At 48.8% G+C, this 20,642-nt stretch overlaps 1 protein-coding gene and 1 pseudogene across 2 annotated transcripts; both read right to left on the minus strand.

The window, feature by feature from the left end:
- Positions 1-1,994: 1,994 nt before the first annotated feature.
- Positions 1,995-6,023, minus strand: LOC309536453 (protein FAM136A-like). Its single transcript, XM_082230701.1, has 3 exons — positions 5,864-6,023; positions 4,647-4,787; positions 1,995-3,015 (listed from the first exon to the last, which is right to left on the minus strand). Exons 1-3 carry the CDS (start codon positions 5,948-5,950, stop codon positions 2,827-2,829), a joined length of 417 nt encoding a protein of 138 aa, XP_082086827.1. The 5' UTR covers positions 5,951-6,023; the 3' UTR covers positions 1,995-2,826.
- A 5,551-nt stretch (positions 6,024-11,574) lies between these two features.
- Positions 11,575-13,493, minus strand: LOC309538271 (endoplasmic reticulum resident protein 44 pseudogene; annotated as a pseudogene). The gene is made up of 2 exons: positions 13,478-13,493; positions 11,575-12,564 (listed from the first exon to the last, which is right to left on the minus strand). The product of its transcript is annotated as an endoplasmic reticulum resident protein 44 pseudogene (transcript).
- Between the last annotated feature and the right edge of the window lie 7,149 nt (positions 13,494-20,642).

A 20,642-nucleotide genomic window follows, 5' to 3' on the forward strand; every position in this document is an offset into this window, starting at 1 on the left:
TCTCCCATGCATCCACCTCCCCAGTACCAATACCACTTTTTCAACACAGCTAAAATACCTACAATACACAGTTTTCATTTTTAAAAACCATTTTTAATTCAACTTTAAGAAAATAATTCACAGTTTAAAGAAAGAAAGGGAGAAATAGGGGGCAGGGCATTGGAAGACACAAGACCACCTTGTAAGAATGGCAGATGCAACTAATAGACTATATGGAGATGGCGGAAATGACTGGCAGAATTCGAGACCAGGGAGAAGAGTCGGTGGAAGAAGATTGGAGGAAATTTAAAATTTATTTGCAGAAACATTGTAAAATTTTTGAATGCTGATGACATTGAAATGAATTGAAGGGGCTCTAGCAACAAGGTAAAAAGTATGAGGGGATTAATAATAGATAAACTTTATGAATTTGCTGAACCAAATTTAAAAGGGATACAAAAATGGGATACGTGAGGAAGTCAGGAAAATAAGTTAACTAAAGTGGAGAGATTAAGAAAGAGAGAAATTTTGTTTTTCTTTTATATGTGTTTTTTCTTTTTTTTTGGTTTTTGTGTTTAATGTTTGTATTTTTGTATTTTGTATTTTTGTGCTTTTGTATTTTGTATCTGTTTTGCACTTGTTTGTCTTTCTAAACTTTTCTATTGATAAAACCTAATAAAATATTATTTAAAAAAGAAAAGAAATAGGGGGCAGGGGCTTTGTTAATTCTTGGAATGGCATTCCTGCAGCCCCAAAGGGTCCTTGTCCCACACCCACATTCACAATAAATGCTGTTTGCTGGTCAGCATTTTTCTGGTTGTTGGGCCTAACCCAAGCACTCACAGCTCTACCTCCTACATCCGAAGGGGAAAACATTACTATTGGATTGGAAGGATGTGTAGTGCTAGTTGGCTCTGCAGCAGGGAATCCAAACCCTAATTAAAATTGTTACAGAATTCAGACGTGATTGAGGAGAAACCGTTTCAACACAGCAGCAATACTGTTGATCAGCACACATAAATTTAATCACACTTAAACAAAAAAGTATGTTTTCAATGCAAGGGTAGGAAGGAATTATTTATTGTTTCGCTTGCTGAGGAGCCAGGTGGGACTTTTATATGTCACACTGTACTTGTCCCATTGACATCTTTTAGTAGAATTGTTATGCATAAACCTGAACGTGACACGAGTCTTCAAAGGCTGTTCCATAAACAAAGCTTCTCCACCCAAATTTTACAGCACTCCAGCCATCTACAGTTCCCTGCGTCCCTTAGAGGAAGACACAAAAAGCTGTTGGCCCCTAACCTTACCTCCTCTTTACCATGATATACCTTTAAAGTCATATATCTGAAGTTATTTTAAATATTACAAGATAGCAAAAGCAGCTATGAGAACTTCCTCCCAGGGACAACTTTGTCTGCTAGATGCCTTATTGTAACATCTCACAGGAGTGTACAGGGGCAGCCTGCCTTTCAGATGTTTTGGTCTACAACTCCCATCACCCTTTCGGCTGGGGCTAATGGGAACTGTAGTCCAACAACATCCAAAGGGTACCACGCTAGCTGCCCCTGCCTTACCACAATACATTCTCTGCTTCTACAGCACACAGGTCAATAGCTGCCAATGAAAAAAAAGGATGGAATAATTATTTTGCTTGGGTGGGGATCCCACAGTAGGTTCCACTGGGAAAATGTTCCTCACAATTGCGGAAGGTCTTTGAGCAGGGAAGGAGAGGAGGGAGTTGAAGGACTGTGGGTGCTTTGTGGCCAACGAAGGATTTCCCCCCGGCTGAAATGAACTTGGGAAATGGCTCAAGCATTCATGCCTAGACTTCAAATGAAACTGAGAAACAATACAAGGTTTTAATTTGAGAATCAAGTTTTATAAGTGTTTAGTTTGGGGCTGACTTTCAGAGTGAGGAGTGCCCAATAAAAACAAAACAAAAAAAAACACGTTGCTGTGTCATTCCAATGCCCACCAAAACAAAACAAAAAACACACAGAGGTGTTTAAAAATCCATTGAAAGCCACATTTCTGATTTAATCAGCAAAATCCAAGTGGTTTGCTTTACAGGCTGCATTTTGCATGGTGGGGAGGTGTCATAAATGCCCCCTTCCTTACTGGGTCGGTAGAACCTCCCCTGCTCACTGAAAACTAGTATTTCAGTGAGAAAAACTGAGCCTACACTTCTCCCAAGCTTCCCCATATGCATGGTTCCAATTTGCTCTTCTTCCACACTGGAAGCCTTTGAGCAAGCAGTCTGAAGTGGTAATGTCCAGAAGAAGGATTAATACTAGATTCTGCTGAAGGCACAAGGAGCCCCTCAGCTTTGGGGAATTCCTATTTGGGGACAGTTTGGTTTCAGCACTGCTATTTCAAAAAACGTAGTATCAAACCATCTCCTTCCGAAGAGACCACAGAGACAGAACTTCTGTGTGTCTATATTTGTAAGGCAGCTTAAGAAAGAGGTGCACAGCCAGTTGAGACACCAGGTAGCAGATTTCGGGGCTACCTTTGTAGCACCTTCCGGATTCCCCTCCCCACACCCAACTTTGCTACAAGGTGGGGAAGAACCACAACAAAAGGGTCTGTGCACACACATATCATTGATGCCAAAGGAGTGTGTTGTTTTTTCTTTTACACCGTCTGACAATCTGCAGCCTTTCTCCCAAACCAAACCCTAAATTCTCAAGCCCTTCAGGAGGCCACAAGTATACAGTCACACCATAGAAAAGTCACTCTGGACACACCTCATGTTTTCTTTCTATGTTTCCAGAAAGGGCAATCATGCCCATCTTAATTTTAATTGATTATCTCCCTTTCCCGTTCCTCCGCACCCCAGGGCGTTTACTGGGCAATGCTGGCCAAGTTCTCCTTCATCTTTTTGGTCATGCTGGGGATGAGCTGCATGTGGTCGTCCACACACTTTGTCACGCAGTTGTCCAGCTGCAGTTTGATCTGCTTCTCTTTGCTCCCTGAATCTAAGGAGTCCTTGGCTTGGTCATTACAATGCATCGTGCAGCGGGCAAGGCGGTCCTATAAGTAGCAAAAAATAAACAAACATGGAAGTCAGAGGTGGGCAAGGCTAAGAATAAGTTGCATTAACAGCCTTCATCAGTGGACAAAAAGAACTTAGAAGCTGCCATTCAAACAGGACTCTTAAAGAGCTTTTAAATGATGGTTTCAATAATAATAATAATAATAATAATAATAATAATACAAATACAGTGGTACCTCGGGTTAAGTACTTAATTTGTTCTGGAGGTCTGTTCTTAACCTGATACTGTTCTTAACCTGAAGCACCACTTTAGCTAATGGGGCATCCTGCTGCTGCCGGAGCACAATTTCTGTTCTCATCCTAAAGCAAAGTTCTTAACCTGAAACACTATTTCTGGGTTAGCGGAGTCTGTAACCCGAAGCGTATGTAACCCGAGGTACCACTGTACTGATATTCTTGGATTTGCAATAATAATAATAGTAGTAGTAGTAATAATAATAATAGATTTGTAGAATTGGAAGGTATCTCCAAAGGTAATCTAGTTCAACCCCCTGCAACGCAGGAATAAATCAAGGCTACATTCACCACTTTAAACAGTCCTGCCTCCCCCCCCCCGAATTCTGGGTGCTGTAGTTTGTCAAAGGTGCTGAGAGTTGTTGGGACAATCCTAGCTCCCTCCCAGTGCTACAGTTCTCAGGGTGGACCACTTCTCAGGGAACTCTGGGAACTGTAGCTCTCCTAGGGGAATAGGGGCTCTCCTAGCACAGGCATCCAGTGGTGTCCAAACTTTTTTCAGAAGGCCAGATTTGATGAAGTGAAGGGCTGTGAGGGCCGACCAGAGTTATTAACTGTTTTCTGTTGTTGTTGTTGTTTTTTAAGGACTGAAGTTGTTTTCTGATTTTACCCCAAAGTCATTGAGCTTTTTTTAGGATTGAGGTTTCTTTTTAGGATTTTACCCCAGGAAATAAGCTGCCACAGGGGGCAGATTAAACCAACCAGCAGGCTGGATTAGGCCTCCAAAACAGACTTTGGACATGCCAAACTCGGCCCTCCAGATGTTTTGGGACTACAATTTCCATCATCCCTGATCACTGGTCCTGTTAGCTAGGGATCATGGGAGTTGTACCTCAGGTTACATACGCTTCAGGTTATAGACGCTTCAGGTTACAGACTCCGCTAACCCAGAAATAGTACCTCGGGTTAAGAACTTTGCTTCAGGATGAGAACAGAAATCGCATGGCAGCAGTGGGAGGCCCCATTAGCTAAAGTGGTGCTTCAGGTTAAGAACAGTTTCAGGTTAAGAACTTAAGAACGGACCTCCAGAACGAATTAAATACTTAACCCGAGGTACCACTGTAGTCCCAAAACATCTGGAGGGCCGAGTTTGCCTATGCCTGTCCTAACAACTCAGCACTTTAAACAAACTACAGATCCCAGAATCCTTCGGGGGAAGCCGTGACTGTTTGAACTGGTACAATACTGCTGCAAATGTATGCTGCAAATGTGACCCAAGACGTGCATTTGTTTAAGATGGTTGAGCAATCCAGACCATTGCCCTCTCGAAAGATAAGAGCGCAACCCTGGAGGGTCTGGCAGATTGAGACCAAAGTCCAACTGACCACTGACCAGCTAGTCTCCCACCTACACCCACCCCCACTTTTCTCCTCACCTGAAATCTCTCCAGCTCTTGAGTGACCACTGCCTGTGCCTGAGCCAGGGGCGCATGGCAGCGCTCAATGCACTGGTGCACTTGCTGCATGGAGGCCTTGTTGTTCTCACAGCAGGTCGCGCTGCACCGGAACATGATTCCCTGGAAAGAGCCGGGTGTCAGTAAGATAACCTCAGAAGTGCCACCACAACTACTCTGGAGGAAGGGCAGGGTTGAAATTGTCAGGACCTCGTCCTACACTCGAGTAGGACTCTGGCAGAGACACATGCCCGACTGGTATGTTCCCTCCCTCCTGGTCAATCGTTCAGGAGCTTCATAAGCTTTCTTCTGCCCGAACATCACAGCAACCGATGCCAACCAATTAAAGGCACACTTAGGGATCTGCAGAGTCTTCGCAGCTTGCGTAACAGACCTCAGCAACTCAGCATTTTGGCTAATCTACTTTATTTACATATAAACACACACAGAGCACTGCAACATGGCTCCCTCTCTCCCTAGCATCAGACAGCAAAGACAATAAGAAAAAAGGACAATAGTCCCACTTCACGGAACACAGTAACTCAAACATCCTGTCTCCGTCATGTCCCACTTTGTGGAGTCAAAACATACACTGTCATGTGATAGACTAAAACCCCATGACTGCAACCGTGGAGCAGGAATTCTAACAGAAATGTGGCAAATAATGGCCCATTCTTGCTGGGGCGCCTGTCCTAACCTGGTGCCCTCCAGAACATGTGGACTACAACTTCCATCTGGAATGGTTCAGCCACACTTGTTGGCGGCTGATGGGAGTTGTAGTTTAAAACACCCGGCGGGCCTCAGGTTGGAAGGCTGTTGCTTGGGGATTGCTGAGCACCCACTCGCCCCCTGCCTGGCTGCCCTCTGACCCTTTCAAGCAGAGCAACAGGGAGGGACCTAAAATCAGCACGGTATCCATTATGCATCGCATAATTGCTGAACGCAGATGATTTAAGGGGCCTATCCAGTCCAAGAGCACCCTCCCCTCCTGCGGTTCCAGCAACGGGTTCAGAAACATCGCTGCCTCCCACCATGGGAGACAGCGCAGCCTCCATGGCTAGCAGCCCCCGATAGCCCCCCCCTCCATGAATTCGTGTAGCGCTCCATTGCAGCCCAGGCTGGTGCCCACGCCTGCCTCCCGAGGGAGCGAGTTCCCTTCCCGGGGCGCATCCCCACGTGCGCTCCAAGCGCAGCCCGACCTGCATCTTCCGGATGTTCTCCCGCTCCAGCCCCTGCACCATGGCGTCGATGGCCTCCTGCACGCGGAGCTGCTGAGCCTCGGCCATGCCGCCTCGCCCCGCGCCTGGGGGAAGGTCGCCTCGGCGGCAGCCCGGCCCTCTCCCCGCCCCCGGGCACTGCTTCCCGGGTCAAGGCGCGCCGCGCTTCCGCGGAGCTCGCTCGCCCGCCTGCGCCCGCCGCCCGGCACTGCACGGCCCCAGGCAGGCAGGCAGCCGCTCGGCAGGGGAGGCCGCTCGCCTGGCCCAAAGCCGCGCCGCTTGGATTCCTGCCAGCCGGGCTCGAAGGTCCGGGCGAGGCGCTGCTCCGCATCCAAGCTCGGAGGCAGGAATGCTTCTGAATCGCAGTTGCTGGAAACCGAAGCGGGGCAGAGGGCTCTTGCGCTGGGACCCTGCCTGCGGCTCTCCCATTGAGGCATCTGGCTGGCCCAGGGTGGATAAAAAGCAGCGGGTTTTTATATATATATATTTAAAATCAGATATTTTTATTTTATTTAAATCGGATTTTTATAATAAAATGCTTTTGGAGGAAAAAATATTTCAGTTTTCTATTGGAGTTACATTATACAGTGGTACCTCGGGTTAAGTACTTAATTCGTTCCAGAGGTCCGTACTTAACCTGAAACTGTTCTTAACCTGAAGCACCACTTTAGCTAATGGGGCCTCCTGCTGCCACTGCGCCGCTGGAGCACGATTTCTGTTCTCTTCCTGAAGCAAAGTTCTTAACCTGAAGCACTATTTCTGGCTCAGTGGAATGTGTAACCTGAAGCGTATGTAACCTGAAGCGTATGTAACACAAGATACCACTGTAGTCCAAAGGCTATTCATCAGGAAATAAGGATTTGTTTTAAGTTTTTCATGTGTGCTGAAACTCAGTCTAAGTTGGTTTTTAAGGAAATTGGTATTACGGAAATGATTGTTTTTCTCCTTCCAATAAAGTACAGCAGAAAAGTTGTCCAAATATAAACAGTTAACTCATTAAACCTCACCACAATTTCATAATTATCTATGTACTGTATTTTTCTCTCTATAACACTCACATTTTTTCTCCTAAAAAGTAAAGGGAAATGTCTGTGCGTGTTATTGAGCGAATTTGTGGTCCCTGGAGCTGATTGGCCCGAGTACAGGGGCAAAAATCAGATCGCGGAGGAGGGAAGGCTAAAGAGAGGAGGTTACTGCTTTCCTGCATTCTGCCTCAGGGTCTTACTGCCCACTGTTTTCGCTAGGAGCGCAGCCGACAGTCACCTCCTCCTCCTCTCCGTGCTCTGATGCATCCAGCATCACAGGCAGCTGGAAAATGCAGGTGGGAGAGAGAGAGAGAGAGAGAGAGAGAGAGGGCAGGCTTGGGTGGGTGGGTGGGGGGAAACTTTTGCCTTCCTTTCCTCCCACCCGTTAAACCCCTCTCCTGCATTGTTAGCCAGCTGCTTCTCCGCATACCCCTCTCGTGCTCCTTGTCCCTTCTGTGTTTTTCCTTCCCTCCCCACTTAAAACATGGTTACAAAGCAGGGATCCACATGGATCCTCAGGATCTTTGCATTGGGTCGCCCCAAATTCACCATCAGATCACATAGCATGTCCATGGCTACAGCCTGCACCAAAAAAATCACGCACCCACTGTTGCCTGGGGCTGCAATGGTGCAAAAACGTGGTTACAAAGCATGGATCCACATGGATCCTCAGGATCTTTGCATTGGGTCACCCCAAACTCACCATCAAATCACATGTCTGTGGCCACAGCATGAAGCACAAAAATGATACATCCACTGTTTCATTCAGAATTTTTCTTTCTTGTTTTCCTCCTCTAAAAACTATGTGCGTGTTATGGTCAGGTGCGTGTTATCGAGCGAAAAATACGGTGAATCAAATCCACCCTGGGCTGGCCACTGTGAGAACGGGATGGTTGCGCTGTGCATAGCGACCATGGCTAGTAGCCATCAATAGCCTTCTCCTCCTCCCCCCCCCCATTTGTCCAAATCTCTTTTAAACCTCTCCAAGTCGTTAGTCTTGCTTAGCCACTCGAAAGGGACTTCTGTGTGTGCATGTTGAATGGAAGTGGGATCCTCTGGACCTCTCACAGTATCATTTGCACAAGACTGCACATGTGCACACTCAAACACACAGGATGTTTCACATGGTGCAGAGTGGGGGGCAGTGGCCAGGGCAGCCTTTGCCAACCTGGTGCCCTCCAGAGGCTTTGCACTGCAATATCCACCAGCTCCAGGTTGGCAAAGCCTGGTTCAGTGTCACGCGAAGACAGGGAGACCTCCGCCTAGCCATGAACCTGACTGGGGCGACCTTAGGCCCATTGGCGTCTCACACGCTAACCTGCAAGTTGTTGTGAAGATAGAAGATGGACAGCGAACCTACTCTTGTCTTGGACAAACCTGGGTCCAAAAAAGGATTGACTATGCTGAATTAGACAGCCTATCTGAAAAATTAAAGAACAAACCAAGGAAAGAATTTATTTCAAAATGGGGAGCATTTAAAATATATTTGAAAATTAATAATACTGATCCGTTGCGGCAGTTGAATAATACCAGCAATAGGTATATGATAGAATACATTTCGAACTGATTTGAGATGATAGCAATAACATGTATTGGCAGCAAAGAATGGTAATTAGATTTATGGAGTAGATGGGAAGTTGGATTTAAAAGGAAGAGACCATTACAGTTGATGGATTATGGAATTTATATTAATTCTTTATGTAAGGCGCGACTGATGATATTATGGTGTAATATGTCTTTTTGTTGTTGTTGCAAATAAAATAAAAAAATTAAAAAATAAAAGCAAAAAGAAAATGGACAGTGAACCCTGCGCTTAAGCTCACGGGATAGAACTGTATGAACGAATAAAATGGATAGATAGCGACAAATAAAATAAAAAAACATTATTGGTGGAGATGGGGATGACTGTCCCGTGCATTTGACTGGCGTTGATGTTCTAACTTTTTAGTTTTATCTTTGTTATGTTTTGTATTATGTATCCAGGTTTTTTTAGAGATCACCTCCCGTACTACCTTGTAGCAGGGCATCTGGTAGACTCCCCACATACACAGAAAAAAAGGGGGGTGTTTACAACGTATTACAGCAACACGTCTCTCTTAGGACTCATCAATTGTTGTTTCTTCCAGTCGGACTGCTTGGACCCGGATGAGACCTAGATGTCTGTGCTTAGACCCCTGTGCAAATGACCCCTTGGAGATCAGGTGCGAAGCAAGTGGCTGTGACCTAAATTCTGCCCCCCTCCCCAAACCCCACCACCACCAATTTAGGCACAGAAATAAACATCTGGCTGCAGGGGGTGAACTTCCTTTCTGTTGGTGCCAGCTACCTGATGGAGCCCCCCCCCCCAAACATGAAGCATGGGAGGTCCCAATAAAAATTTATAATTTGGCAGAATATTTGGACTATATGATATGTATTTGTATAATTCGGAATGTTTAATGTGATTTGATTGTTGAAATGGAAAATTTAATAATTTTTTTTTTTTTAAAAAAGAAAGTACATTGTACACCAGTCTCCCACTGGGGGGCAGGATTGCCCTGAGCTGAAATAGGCACAGAGTGGTTTTCCTCTTGAGTTCCTACCCTAAACTGCTTTCCAAGGAGAGGATTAGGCTGCCCTGGGAATAAAAAGGTAGGAAAACGAGCAAAAGGAGCGAGGCCCAGAGACCCAGCCTCTTCCTCTCAAGTATTTTGGAAACATCCTTTCTGTCCAGCGGCAAATGCTTTTTACGCATATATTGCACCTCACAAGTTGTGTGTGCCCATACCTATTCATTCAGCTCACAGTGATTTGCCAGGAGTTATTTCTCTACATTACTATATATTTATTATTTGCTGCATCTATAAGCCCACGTTTTTCTCCAAGGAGATCAAATAGGGTGTGCTTGGTTCTTCCCCCCAACACACACAATCCTCACAACAATCCTGTGAGGTGGGCTGGTCTGAGAGGCAGTGACTGGCTAAAGGTGAGCTTCATCGCTGAGCAGGTCTCCCAGCTCCTAGTCCAATTCTCTAACCATAACATTTCCAAACGGCGGTTGGTTTATACTATAATAGCGCTACTCATTTTTTTTCTGACAAAGGTCAAGTTCAGGGGTCTGCAACCTTTAAGACAAAAAGAGCCACTTGGACCCGTTTCCGAAGGGGGAAAAAAAACTGGGAGCTGCAAAACTCGTCATTATAAAAATAACTTTTTTGTCACTTTTTATTATTTCTTTGTTTGACCCCTCAGAATTACTCCTCCTCATAGAAATTAATGTTAAATTAACAAGTTACCTTTTTGTGTGTGTGTGTTCTTCACTCCCCTTCAAAATAGTGACCAGCGTACATGCCCCCTTTCAATGCAGTGACCAGCGTACATGCCCCTTACAATGCAGCGGACAGGCGGGCGGGCAGGAAGGTGACGTCGGGACGGTGCATGACTAATGCACGCACCACCCCCAATGCGACCTCACAGCCAGTACAGCGCCTGCCACAGTGGGGGGTGTCAGGGCGCACAATGCGCTTCCTCCCCTCGCTAGTATCCATCCCGGAGCCACAGCAAAGGTGTAAAAGAGCCACATGCAGCTCCGGAGCCGAGGGTTGCAGACCCCTGGTCTAGTTTCTAGCCCTCATGGTTGTGATGCTAATAGACCTGAGAGTGCACATGTCAAAATTTCAGTAGCTGGAAGGTTGGCTAAATATTATTTCCAGTATGGTGGGTGGGTGTGTTTTCCTGCCATGGGGGCAGCACTGTAAAACAAAACAACAAACTCAGCAAATCTGATTTGCAAAGATGTTGCAGGTTAATTTTTGTAATCTGCAGAGGGGATGGCATGTGTGTGTTCTTGCTGCAAAATCTTCTCCAACCTGGTACCATGGTGATGTTTTGGGCTACGGCTCACATCAGCCCCAGCAGCATAAAACCTGGAGGGCATCAGGCTAGGGAACGATTATAGTCACAAGGAATTTGGCCTGGTTCGATTCCCCTGGGCCCGGGGGCAACAAGGAAGGTCAATTGCCTAGGCACCATGGAGACTGCCAAGTGATCCACCTGCTCCTACAAGAGTTGGGAGTGAACTGAGGCCTTTTGAGCCTCTGCCTCCTACAAATTCATCTCTCCTAATTTCTGGAGAGCAAGTCACATCTACAGTGTACATTCAAAGTGCCTGCCTTCCCCGAAAAAAATCCCACCATGTGCTTTTAATGTGCTTCAGCTTTATGGTGTGGATGTGACACTAGAGTCTCCTAGCCTCCTTCCTGCCGCCCTCCAGTTCAGGGGTCGCTTGATCACCATCATCCAGGGCAAAGGCCAGAGTTGATAGAGCCTTCGATTCACTGTCCTGGTCACTGTGAGACTCCAGGGTCACAAGAGCCACTCATGCAAAATAATTATTCTGCTCACGGATTCCAGTAGTGGGGATTTCAGGAAAGGCATTAGTCAGAAAACGATGTGATAGGCCAGGGGTCTGCAACCTTTAAGACAAAAAGAGCCACTTGGACCCGTTTCCGAAGGAAAAAAACAAACTGGGAGCCGCAAAACAAGCCAAATGTAAATAACCACACATTCTTCCCCTTCCCCCATTCTCTCTCTTTTCCCTGAGTCTATTTCAGATAGCAAAGAGGGGTATGGTACCTCTCATATCCATTTTTTGCAAAGCACCATGTGCATAGAGGGCATTATACAAATTAATACATAGATATTTTTGTAATTTATTTCCCTCCCAAGTATCCAGAATAGCCCATCAATAAACAAATTAACAAAATGATGTTCATGTGGAAGTAAAGGATAAGGCGGTCAGATTACACCAAAGGAAACCTAGAAGTCCTGTTAATGGGATAGTGCAAGTTAACAGCATGTTGCTGGCCATGTCAACACCTTCATTTGGATTTTAAAAAAAGTTTTACTTAACCGTTTGATGAAATAAGAATTTTGGAAAGATGCTGTCCAAAATGACACTAACGTATTTACAAACCGCAGGGAGCAAAGAAAAAAAAAAGATTAAAAATAAAAATACAGAGAATTTATGGAAATATAGGTTTCCTATTTCCACCCCACAGGAGTCACGGCTGCTGTTTTGAAAGGCTTATGAGATGGTTTCGAGCTTTCAGAGTTCATCTTTTTCCCGCAATAAGGTGTATCTATGTCCACTGGGTGCTAGCTTCTGGAATGAACTTTCAGGTGGGCTGCTTACTATGTCTTGAAGTGGCTGACCAGGTGCTACATCAGTTGGATCTGGGCCATGGTGAAATTCCCTGTGCAGTTTCCCAGAGTGCAAATCTAGTACAAATTGCTTGAGTTTACCTGGAGTAGCCACATCGCTGAAGTCTGGGAAGACATACATGTGCCTAAAACTGTCAATAGCAATAACAGGACAGTCTGCTGGAGTCTTCTGAATGTGGAGGAGTGGATGTCTGAACTTGTCACAATCAGCATGTAAAAAGTTTATCGTACCCTTTTCACTTATTAACTGCCGTGCAACTTCCTGCTGGAACTTCTCTAGACTTTCTGTGTCATCTTTCATATGAAAGAGTATAAGAAAAGGAAGACCCTCTTCTGTCAATTCCTCTCCATTCTCAAACGTAATTTCACGAACAAGTGGAACACATTTATCTTGAGTCCATGCATAAGCCAAGTCAAAATTGGTCATAGAGCCCAAGTAAACCATATCTGGAGCATCTGGGGGGGGGTGAGGCGGTGGGTTGCTCGGTCTCCCTGCCGCTCCGGCTCTGTGGCACTCTTTGGCTCTCTTTCCCCCCGGCCTCCAGGGGAAGTGCGCGGCGGGCGGGCGGGCGCCGACACGGAGATCCTGAAGCACCACCGCCACCTCTCTCTCTCTCTCTCTCTCACACACACACACACACACACACACAGTGGCGTAGCGTGGGTTGTCAGCACCCGGGGCAAGGCAAGTAATTTGCGCCCCCTAACCTGTGGATTTGCACCCCCTAACCCGTGGATTTGCGCCCCCTAACCCCCAGATGTTGCGCCCGGTACGGCCGGCCCCCCCTGCACCCCCCACGCTACGCCACTGGTTATCCCACTTCCCACTGAATTTTCCTATCACTTTCCTTACTGCTTTTGGGTAAGCAAGTTTGTGGCAAAGAGTTTCAAATCCAGGATTTTGCAGACTTGGAAAAGGTACAAACAAGGGCAATCAAAACTATCATGTAAAAAGATAGTTTGACACAACTTGGTCTCCTTTTTCTCTTTTATTGAAGAAGAACAAGGTAATTTAATGCCATCATCGTCACAGAGTTTTCTGTGGACATGATTGAAAATGTCTAGTAAACAACATTGGTAGCTGGGTGCCGATTGGAGCCAACATGACAGTGATGGCAGAATGAGAATTGGAGTGGCTGTTTGTTCTGTGGTATTATGGCATTGGACAAAGCCTTAGTGCAACTTTTGATTTTGTTTCGTATAGTGGTTAGTACTCTGCGTTGTGAAATGTATTGTTATGATTTGCTTTAATATCAAATAAATGTGCAATTTTATTTTGCTTTTAAGTGCAATAAAAAATTATCATGGATGTGGAGTAACTCCCCTGTAAGGAAAGATTGCAGCATTTTGGATGTTTTAGTTTACATACCGATAAGAGGCGGCATGATAGACGTCTACAAAGGCATGCCTTGCAGGGAAAGTGGATGGATATTTCCCCCCACCTCCGTCTCTCATAACACCAGAACTCCTGGACATCAAGTGAAGCTGCCGGAAGATTCAGGACAGGTAAAAAAAGTCCTGTACTTCATGCAGTGCCCAACTGAGCTATGGAACATGTCCCACAGGAGGTAAATTAATGGAGGGCCTTCTGGTGGTTCCCTCGCTGCGAGAAGCCAAGTTACAGGGAACCAGGCAGGGGGCCTTCTCAGTAGTGGTACCCGCCCCGTGGAACGCCCTCCCACCAGATGTCAAAGAGAACAACTACCACCAAACTTTTAGAAGACATCTGAAGGCAGCCCTGTTTAGGGAAGCTTTTAATGTTTAACGGACTATTGTATTTTAATGTTTTGTTGGAAGCCGCCCAGAGTGGTTGAGGAAACCTGGCCAGATGGGCGGGGTATAAATAAATTATTATTATTATTATTATTATTATTATTATTATTATTATTATTAAGCTATCAATGACTACTAGCCACAAAGGCTATGCTCTGCATCTGGTTGGCCTCTGTGAAAACAAGACACTGGACTAGAGGGGTCTCTGGCATGATCCAGCGAACTCTTTTTACATCTTTACCAACCTTATTTGTGGAATCTGAATTAGGATCTATGCAACTGAATCCCTAGCCCCCCCCCTCTGCAATTGGTGACACCGCCAGTCATCATCCTCTGTTTGGCTCTGTCTAGCACAGAGGTTTTCAACCTTTTTGAGTCCACAGCTCCCTTAGCCAACTACATTATTTCTGTGGCACACCTGTGGGCAGTGCTCTTTTTTCCTAAAAAAAATGTTTAGGGGTAGTCTCATTTTGACTCAAGAAAATCACCATTTTATAGTTCAAATTGGGGAAAATAAATACAGTACAGTGGTACCTTGGGTTACAGACACTTCAGGTTACAGACTCTGCTAACCAAGAAATAGTACCTCGGGTTAAGAACTTTGCTTCAGGATGAGAACAGATATTGCACGGCGGCAGCAGGAGGCCCCATTAGCTAAAGTGGTGCTTCAGATTAAGAACAGTTTTAAGAACGGACCTCTGGAACGAATTAAGTACTTAACCTGAGGTACCACTGTAAATGGACAGAAGTACAAAGATTCACAAAATGTTTAAGGGTATGCGTATCCCTGCGTCCCCACAGAAAAAAAGCACTGCTTGTGGGGCTCAGGAGCCCAGTTAGATCACACCTTACCTGCAGGCTCTCACCCTTTTTCAACCCCCCCTCCCTTGTGGCTTGTTCCCTCGGCTCCCTCTCCTCTCCCCTCTCCTTGGGAGTCCTCTGGCCAGTCACTGCTGCCGCCCCTGGTCTCTGAACTGCCCCCCAACCCTGCCCCAAAGAGAGGGGCTTCCCAGAGGCCCCCTTCTCTTGTGGAGCTTATAGCCAGCAGGGCTGCTGCAACAAACAGCTGTGCAAGCCTTTGGGAGGCAGAGACAGGAGAGGGCATCCGAGGAGGAGGGAAGGAAGGAGGGAGGGACAGAGACCAGTGTTGCCTGCAGCACCCATGACCACCATTCAAGGCACCCCAGGGTGCCACGGCACACTGGCTGAAAACCACTGGTCTAGCAGTTTGGGAATGAAATGTCTCAATCACAGTTGTTTTAAATTTCTGTTGACCTCAAGTGCTCAGCAGGGGACGCTGGTGGCGCTGTGGGTTAAAGCACAGAGCCTAGGACTTGCTGATCAGAAGGTCAGCAGTTCGAATCCCCATGATGGGGTGAGCTCCCGTTGCTCGGTCCCTGCTCCTGCCAACCTAGCAGTTCGAAAGCACATCAGAGTGCAAGTAGATAAATAGGTACCGTTCTGGCGGGAAGGTAAACGGCGTTTCTGTGCGCTGCTCTGGTTCGCCGGAAGCGGCTTAGTCATGCTGACCACATGACCCGGAAGCTATACACCCGCTCCCTCGGCCAATAAAGCGAGATGAGCGCCGCAACCCCAGAGTCGGTCACAACTGGACCTAATGGTCAGGGGTCCCTTTATCTTTACCTTTACAAGTGCTCAGTAAAATCTGTCACAATATTTCTACAATTTCAGTTATTTTTATTTACTTGAGGGGGAGCCTCACCCTGGTTACATAGGCGACAGTGTGAACCCTCCCACCCCGTCTGGAAGCCTGCGCTAGGAGCCTTCTTTATCCTTCACACGTGCCAGCATCGTTACTCACGGGATGGATGCAGAAAGCAGCTTCCAGGAACACCTGATCTCGGACGAGAAGATTTCACGGCAGGTGCAATTTGGGTTGCTAGGAGACGGCGGGGGAGCAAAGGACGCCAAAAAAAAAGCCTTGAATCCTTGGACTGGGTGATGGGGCGGAGTCGCGGCTCCAAGGAACCGACGGGGCGAGTCGGCGCTGCAGAAGGCGCCGATCCACTGGATCCGCCTTGGGGTTTTACAGGGAACCCGATCGGAAGCAAATCGTGCTGCCCAGAAGAGCAGCCGCGGGCCAGCAAGTGCTGCGAGGCCGGCAGCCGTCGGCGCGGGGAGAGGTTTTCATAGTGATCCCCATTATCACGCCACAACTTTCCCTGCCGGGGGGCGGGCGGCACGGGGGAATGACGCCCGGGCGCGGAGAAGGGAATCGGGCCGGGGCTGCTGCTGATTTCAAGGAGGCATCTGCCGTCGCAGCGTTTCCGGGCCCAGATCAGGGCTTGAGGGAACCGATCCGAGCATTGCCCCTTCTCCAAACGGCAGTGGCTACGCCACTGCTCCCACCACAAGTCTTCAGGACAGCCATCCGAAGGCTGGCGCGGGGGAAGGTCTCTCCCGCCTTGGAGAGGTTCCCGCTTCCTCGAGGGGGGCCGGCCAAACGCGCCCCCCCAAATGTTGCGCCCGGTGCGGCCGGCACCCCCCACGCTACGCCTCTGCACACACACACACACACACATACCGCCCCGCCATCTCGAGCGCGCGCTCTCTCTCCCCCTCGCCTCAGGTGCCTCGCGCGCGGGGCTGAGGAGAGCGTGGCCTGGGTGGGCGGGGGAAGCTATGAGCCATGAAGCCGCCTGGCAGAACTTCCCTCCGGCGGCAGAAGCAGCAGCAGCAGCAGCAGCAGCCCTTCTCTGGCTGCCGCCGCCGCCTCCTCCTTCATCCCAGCAGCCGCCGCCTCTCGAGCTCCGCTGCCGCCGCTGCCTTGCTTTGCCCGGCTCGGCTGCCCAGCTCCATCCCCCTCCTCTTTCTGGCGCTTCTGCTTTTTCTGCTCAGGGTCCCCGAGGATCTGCAGAGCCGCAGCAAAGGTGCAAAAGAGCCGCATGCGGCTCCGGAGCCGCGGGCTGCCGACCTCTGTCCTAGAACCTTGGCACTGAGCCCGGGGATTCCATGCTCTCAGCTGGCGTTGCCTAGCAACGGAGCTTGGGACCGCTGGAGTTTTCTCAAACGGTGTTGGACGTTGGCAGAGGTGGCGTGTAGTAGCCTTCGCTCTGACACTACAGGAGAATCCTAGAATCCTAGAAGAGTTGGAAGAGACCACAAGGGCCATCGAGTCCTAACCCCTGCCAAGCAGGAAACAGGAGAGGATGGCGTGGCAAAGACCTAGCCACGAAAGTGTAGGTTGCCATGGCCAGGGGACCTAACCCTGGGACCAGTGGCGTAGCGTGGGGGGTGCCAGGGGTGCCAGCCGCACCGGGCGCAACTTCTGGGGGGGGGGCGCGCTCGCTGCCTCCGGAGTCGCCGAAGAGCCTCGGGCGCAGGCTGTAGCTGGCAGCGGCTCTCAGCGCTGGCCGCGGTCCCCGCGCGTCAGGGCCACGGAGGGCGCGCCAGGCAGCCCCTCCTCACCGACGGGCAGCGTTCGCCTGCGGGGCTCGGCCAGCGCGCTGGGCTGGCCGCGTGGAGTCGCCGAGGAGCCGCCGCCGCCTGCCATGCCGCCCTGGCTGCTTCAACCGCGTCCGACAGCCGGCTCGAGGCTCCTTCCGGCCGGGTCTCCCGACGGGGCGCTGCCGGCGGAGGCTCCGGCACCAAGCGCCACGCCGCCCAGGCTCGGGTCGCTGTCTGGATGCGCGCAGCCCGCCAAACGCGCCATTGGAGGCGCTCTAGTGCCTGCGCGCCAAGACCGCCCACCCGCCCCGACGGGGCCCCCCCACCCGCGCCGGAGGCCGGCCTCCTCCCAGTCGCGAGGCTTTCCTGCGCTTCTCCTCTGGCAGGATCCGGATTACTGTCTGGGGTATGGGCTGCCTCCTGGGGCGAAGCTGGATTCCCCCTAAGGGCAAAGGACCTTTTGCTTGAGGGAGGGGGGAGGGAGGGGAGCCCTGGATCGCCCTCTGTTTCTGTCTTGCAAGAAACAAGGAAACAGGAGGATGCATTGTATCCGCTGTTGCTACATTTTGCAGCGCGCTTCTTCCCCTCTTTCTGCTCTCGGTTTCTTGCGCTCTCCTGGCGGATCGCGCGCTCCAGACACGGGGCTGCTGCTTCCTGACTTCGGATTGGCTGCCTCTCACCTTGGACGATGCCCATTGGTCAGCGATGGTTCTTTGAGAAATCCTGATGTTTCATTGAGGGGTTTCGGGACTCCATTGAAGGGTTTACAAGCCTCTTCGCTGCAGATCACTAGGAGGGGAGTTTATAGGTGGAGGGGCCCACTCTGGCTCGTCGTCCTGCGTGGGTGAATGGGATTTGGGGTGTTTGGATGGCCTCTTAGTCCCGGCTCTACCAACAGCTCGAGGGGTGAAAGCAGTGGCGTAGCGTGGGGGGTGCAGGGGGGGCCCGGCCACACCGGGCACAACATCTGGGGTTAGGGTTAGGGGCGCAAATCCACTGGTTAGCGGGCGCAAATTACTTGCCTTGCCCCGGGTGCTGACAACCCACGCTACGCCACTGCCTGGGACCTACTTGTATGAACTTTATTATGGTCACAGGCCAGGATAAAAAAAAAAAAAGAAAGAGCATATACCGTAAATAAAGTAGCAGTGAGGATTTTTTTTTTTTTAAAAATACCGATAATTGTTAGAGCAAATGAGGACAAAGAAACAGGCATAGGATAAAACTGTTGAATGGTCACTTTAAAATGTGAAGGTTCCTTATTGCTTGACAAGTTGTGTATGTCTTTAAGGGCCAGGGCAAGTAACGAGACCCAGTCTTACAGCTGTGAAACATGACAGGTGCTGCTGAGTTGTGCTAATCAAGCTGTGTCAGCAATTGGGTGTAGTACCGTATATTTCTGAAAACAGCATACAAGCAAAAGACGTTGCTTGCGCAAAGTGGGTAGAGGAACGTTTCTCCCCAACTCTCATAACGCTGGAACTCATGGAAAGTCTGGTATATAAGAGAGTAGCAAGTTCCCGCCCTCCTAATAGTAGGAAAGGAGCTGAATGTCGGAAGATTTGGGACAGACAAAGGAGAGGAGTTCTTTGTGCAGCACGTAGTTAAACTATGGGACTCAGAAATCCATACAGCAATGCTGAAGAATTTTCATGGATTTTTAAAATTACAAAAAATAGCAACTTGCTTCAGAAATGTGGAAGAGCTGAATTTAATTTTGGAAAAATGAGAAGAATGACATAGACAGTTCTTTCATCCATAGCCACAACCTTCCCTGCTACAGTATTGCAGCTCTATTTAAATTAAAGCAACAACTTAAAATATCCACATAGCCATTAGCATATGCTATTTTTGTGTGATGCTCTGCCCTGGACCATGCTTCCCCAACCAGCTGTTGCATGAGGCTGGCAGGAATTGCGCTCCAAAACATCTGGAGGACACAGGTTTGGGGGAGGCTGCCTGCTGACGCACCCCTAATACCAGAAAGCCTCTTTGCAGCGATTCTGGTCTGAACCCCAGCGATTCCGCAGCCTGGGGAGCCTTGTGGGGAACTCCTGCAGGGCTCCCCACCCTGCTGATGTCTGCCCGGCGCAAGGGGTGCTCTGCTTCAGGGCGCCCCGCCCGCCGGGTGGCAGGCTGCTATCCGCAGCCTAGACATCCCTGCCGGACCTCCCGTAGGGCTGCCTAGGCATTAGGGACTTTCTTGTATTTGATTTTATGGAAGGCTCTCTTGGAGCCTTTTTGGCTTCAGAGAGGGGTACAAATGCTCTAAATGAATAGAAGGATGAATAAGGTCTCTAAGGAAATGGAGGATAGAGATTTTCAGTTTGTTTCCCAACCTACCTCGTCGTGGCTTTCCTGATGAACACAAAAACATGAATGGGTCTGATCCATTCTTCACATTCTGACGTTCCTGTTTCTCTTTTTCTCTTTTCTCATGGACAGGGAGTTGATTTTGAGGAAGAACAGATATCGGAAATCAGTCTGGAAGATGGGGAGGATCATCCTCCCAGGTAATCCTGTGCTAATCCCCTCCCCCATAATCTATTGCTTTTTTAAAAAAACACCCCGTCCATTATTTCTATGGTGGTGGTGCTTGGGGTCTTTGAAGGATGGGAGTCAATAAATCCTTTTGACAAAAGTGCTACTCCTGTCTCCCCTCAGCATCCCAAGCACAGCTTCTCCAGCTGATCTTCCTCCTGAAAGCGACAACGAGGACCAGCTGAAGGACAGACTTGTGGATGTGGTCACAAGGTTGAAGAATGGGAGGATCCGAAGGAAGGTGCTCCGAGATCTTTCCGCCTTCCTGCAGAAGATCCAGGAATATGTGAGTTAAAAGTCTGGTAGTTTTTGTTGTTCTCTTTGACATCTGGCGGGAGGGCGTTCCACAGGGAGGGCGCCACTACCGAGAAGGCCCTCTGCCTGGTTCCCTGTAACTTGGCTTCTCGCAGTGAGGGAACCGCCAGAAGGCCCTCGGTGCTGGACCTCAGTGTCCAGGTAGAACGATGGGGGTGGAGACGCTCCTTCAGATATACTGGACCAGTGCATCCCCCCCTGTGGAACATGCCCCAGCCATTTTGTTGGCTGGGACCCACTCCCCGGCAGCCCTGACCCCTCCCCTTAAGATCAAAATAAAATCTTAAAACAAAAACAAAACAAAACAAAAAACCCCAGGAAATAAAACAATACAAACAAAAAACTGTAAAAATTACAAATCCATCAAAATCAAACAAATTCCCAAGCCCAACCAAACATCTACCCCACCCCCCACATACAAAAAAGTCAAAAGGGAGACTTCTGGAACGCCGCAGCCACAGGAAGGAGAGCGAGCCTGCCCTTCGTGGGAGTCTCGA

The sequence above is a fragment of the Podarcis vaucheri genome (assembly GCF_965113315.1).
Source record: "Podarcis vaucheri genome assembly, chromosome: 7".
NCBI lineage: Eukaryota > Metazoa > Chordata > Lepidosauria > Squamata > Lacertidae > Podarcis > Podarcis vaucheri.

Coding starts and splice junctions, on each gene's coding strand:
- LOC309536453 (XM_082230701.1), bottom strand. CDS start 5,950: ATGGCCGAGGCTCAGCAGCTCCGCGTGCAGGAGGCCATCGACGCCATG. Junction 4,788..5,863: donor AGAACATCCGGAAGATGCAG/GTCGGGCTGCGC, acceptor GGCTCTTTCCAG/GGAATCATGTTCCGGTGCAG. Junction 3,016..4,646: donor AAGAGCTGGAGAGATTTCAG/GTGAGGAGAAAA, acceptor TGCTACTTATAG/GACCGCCTTGCCCGCTGCAC.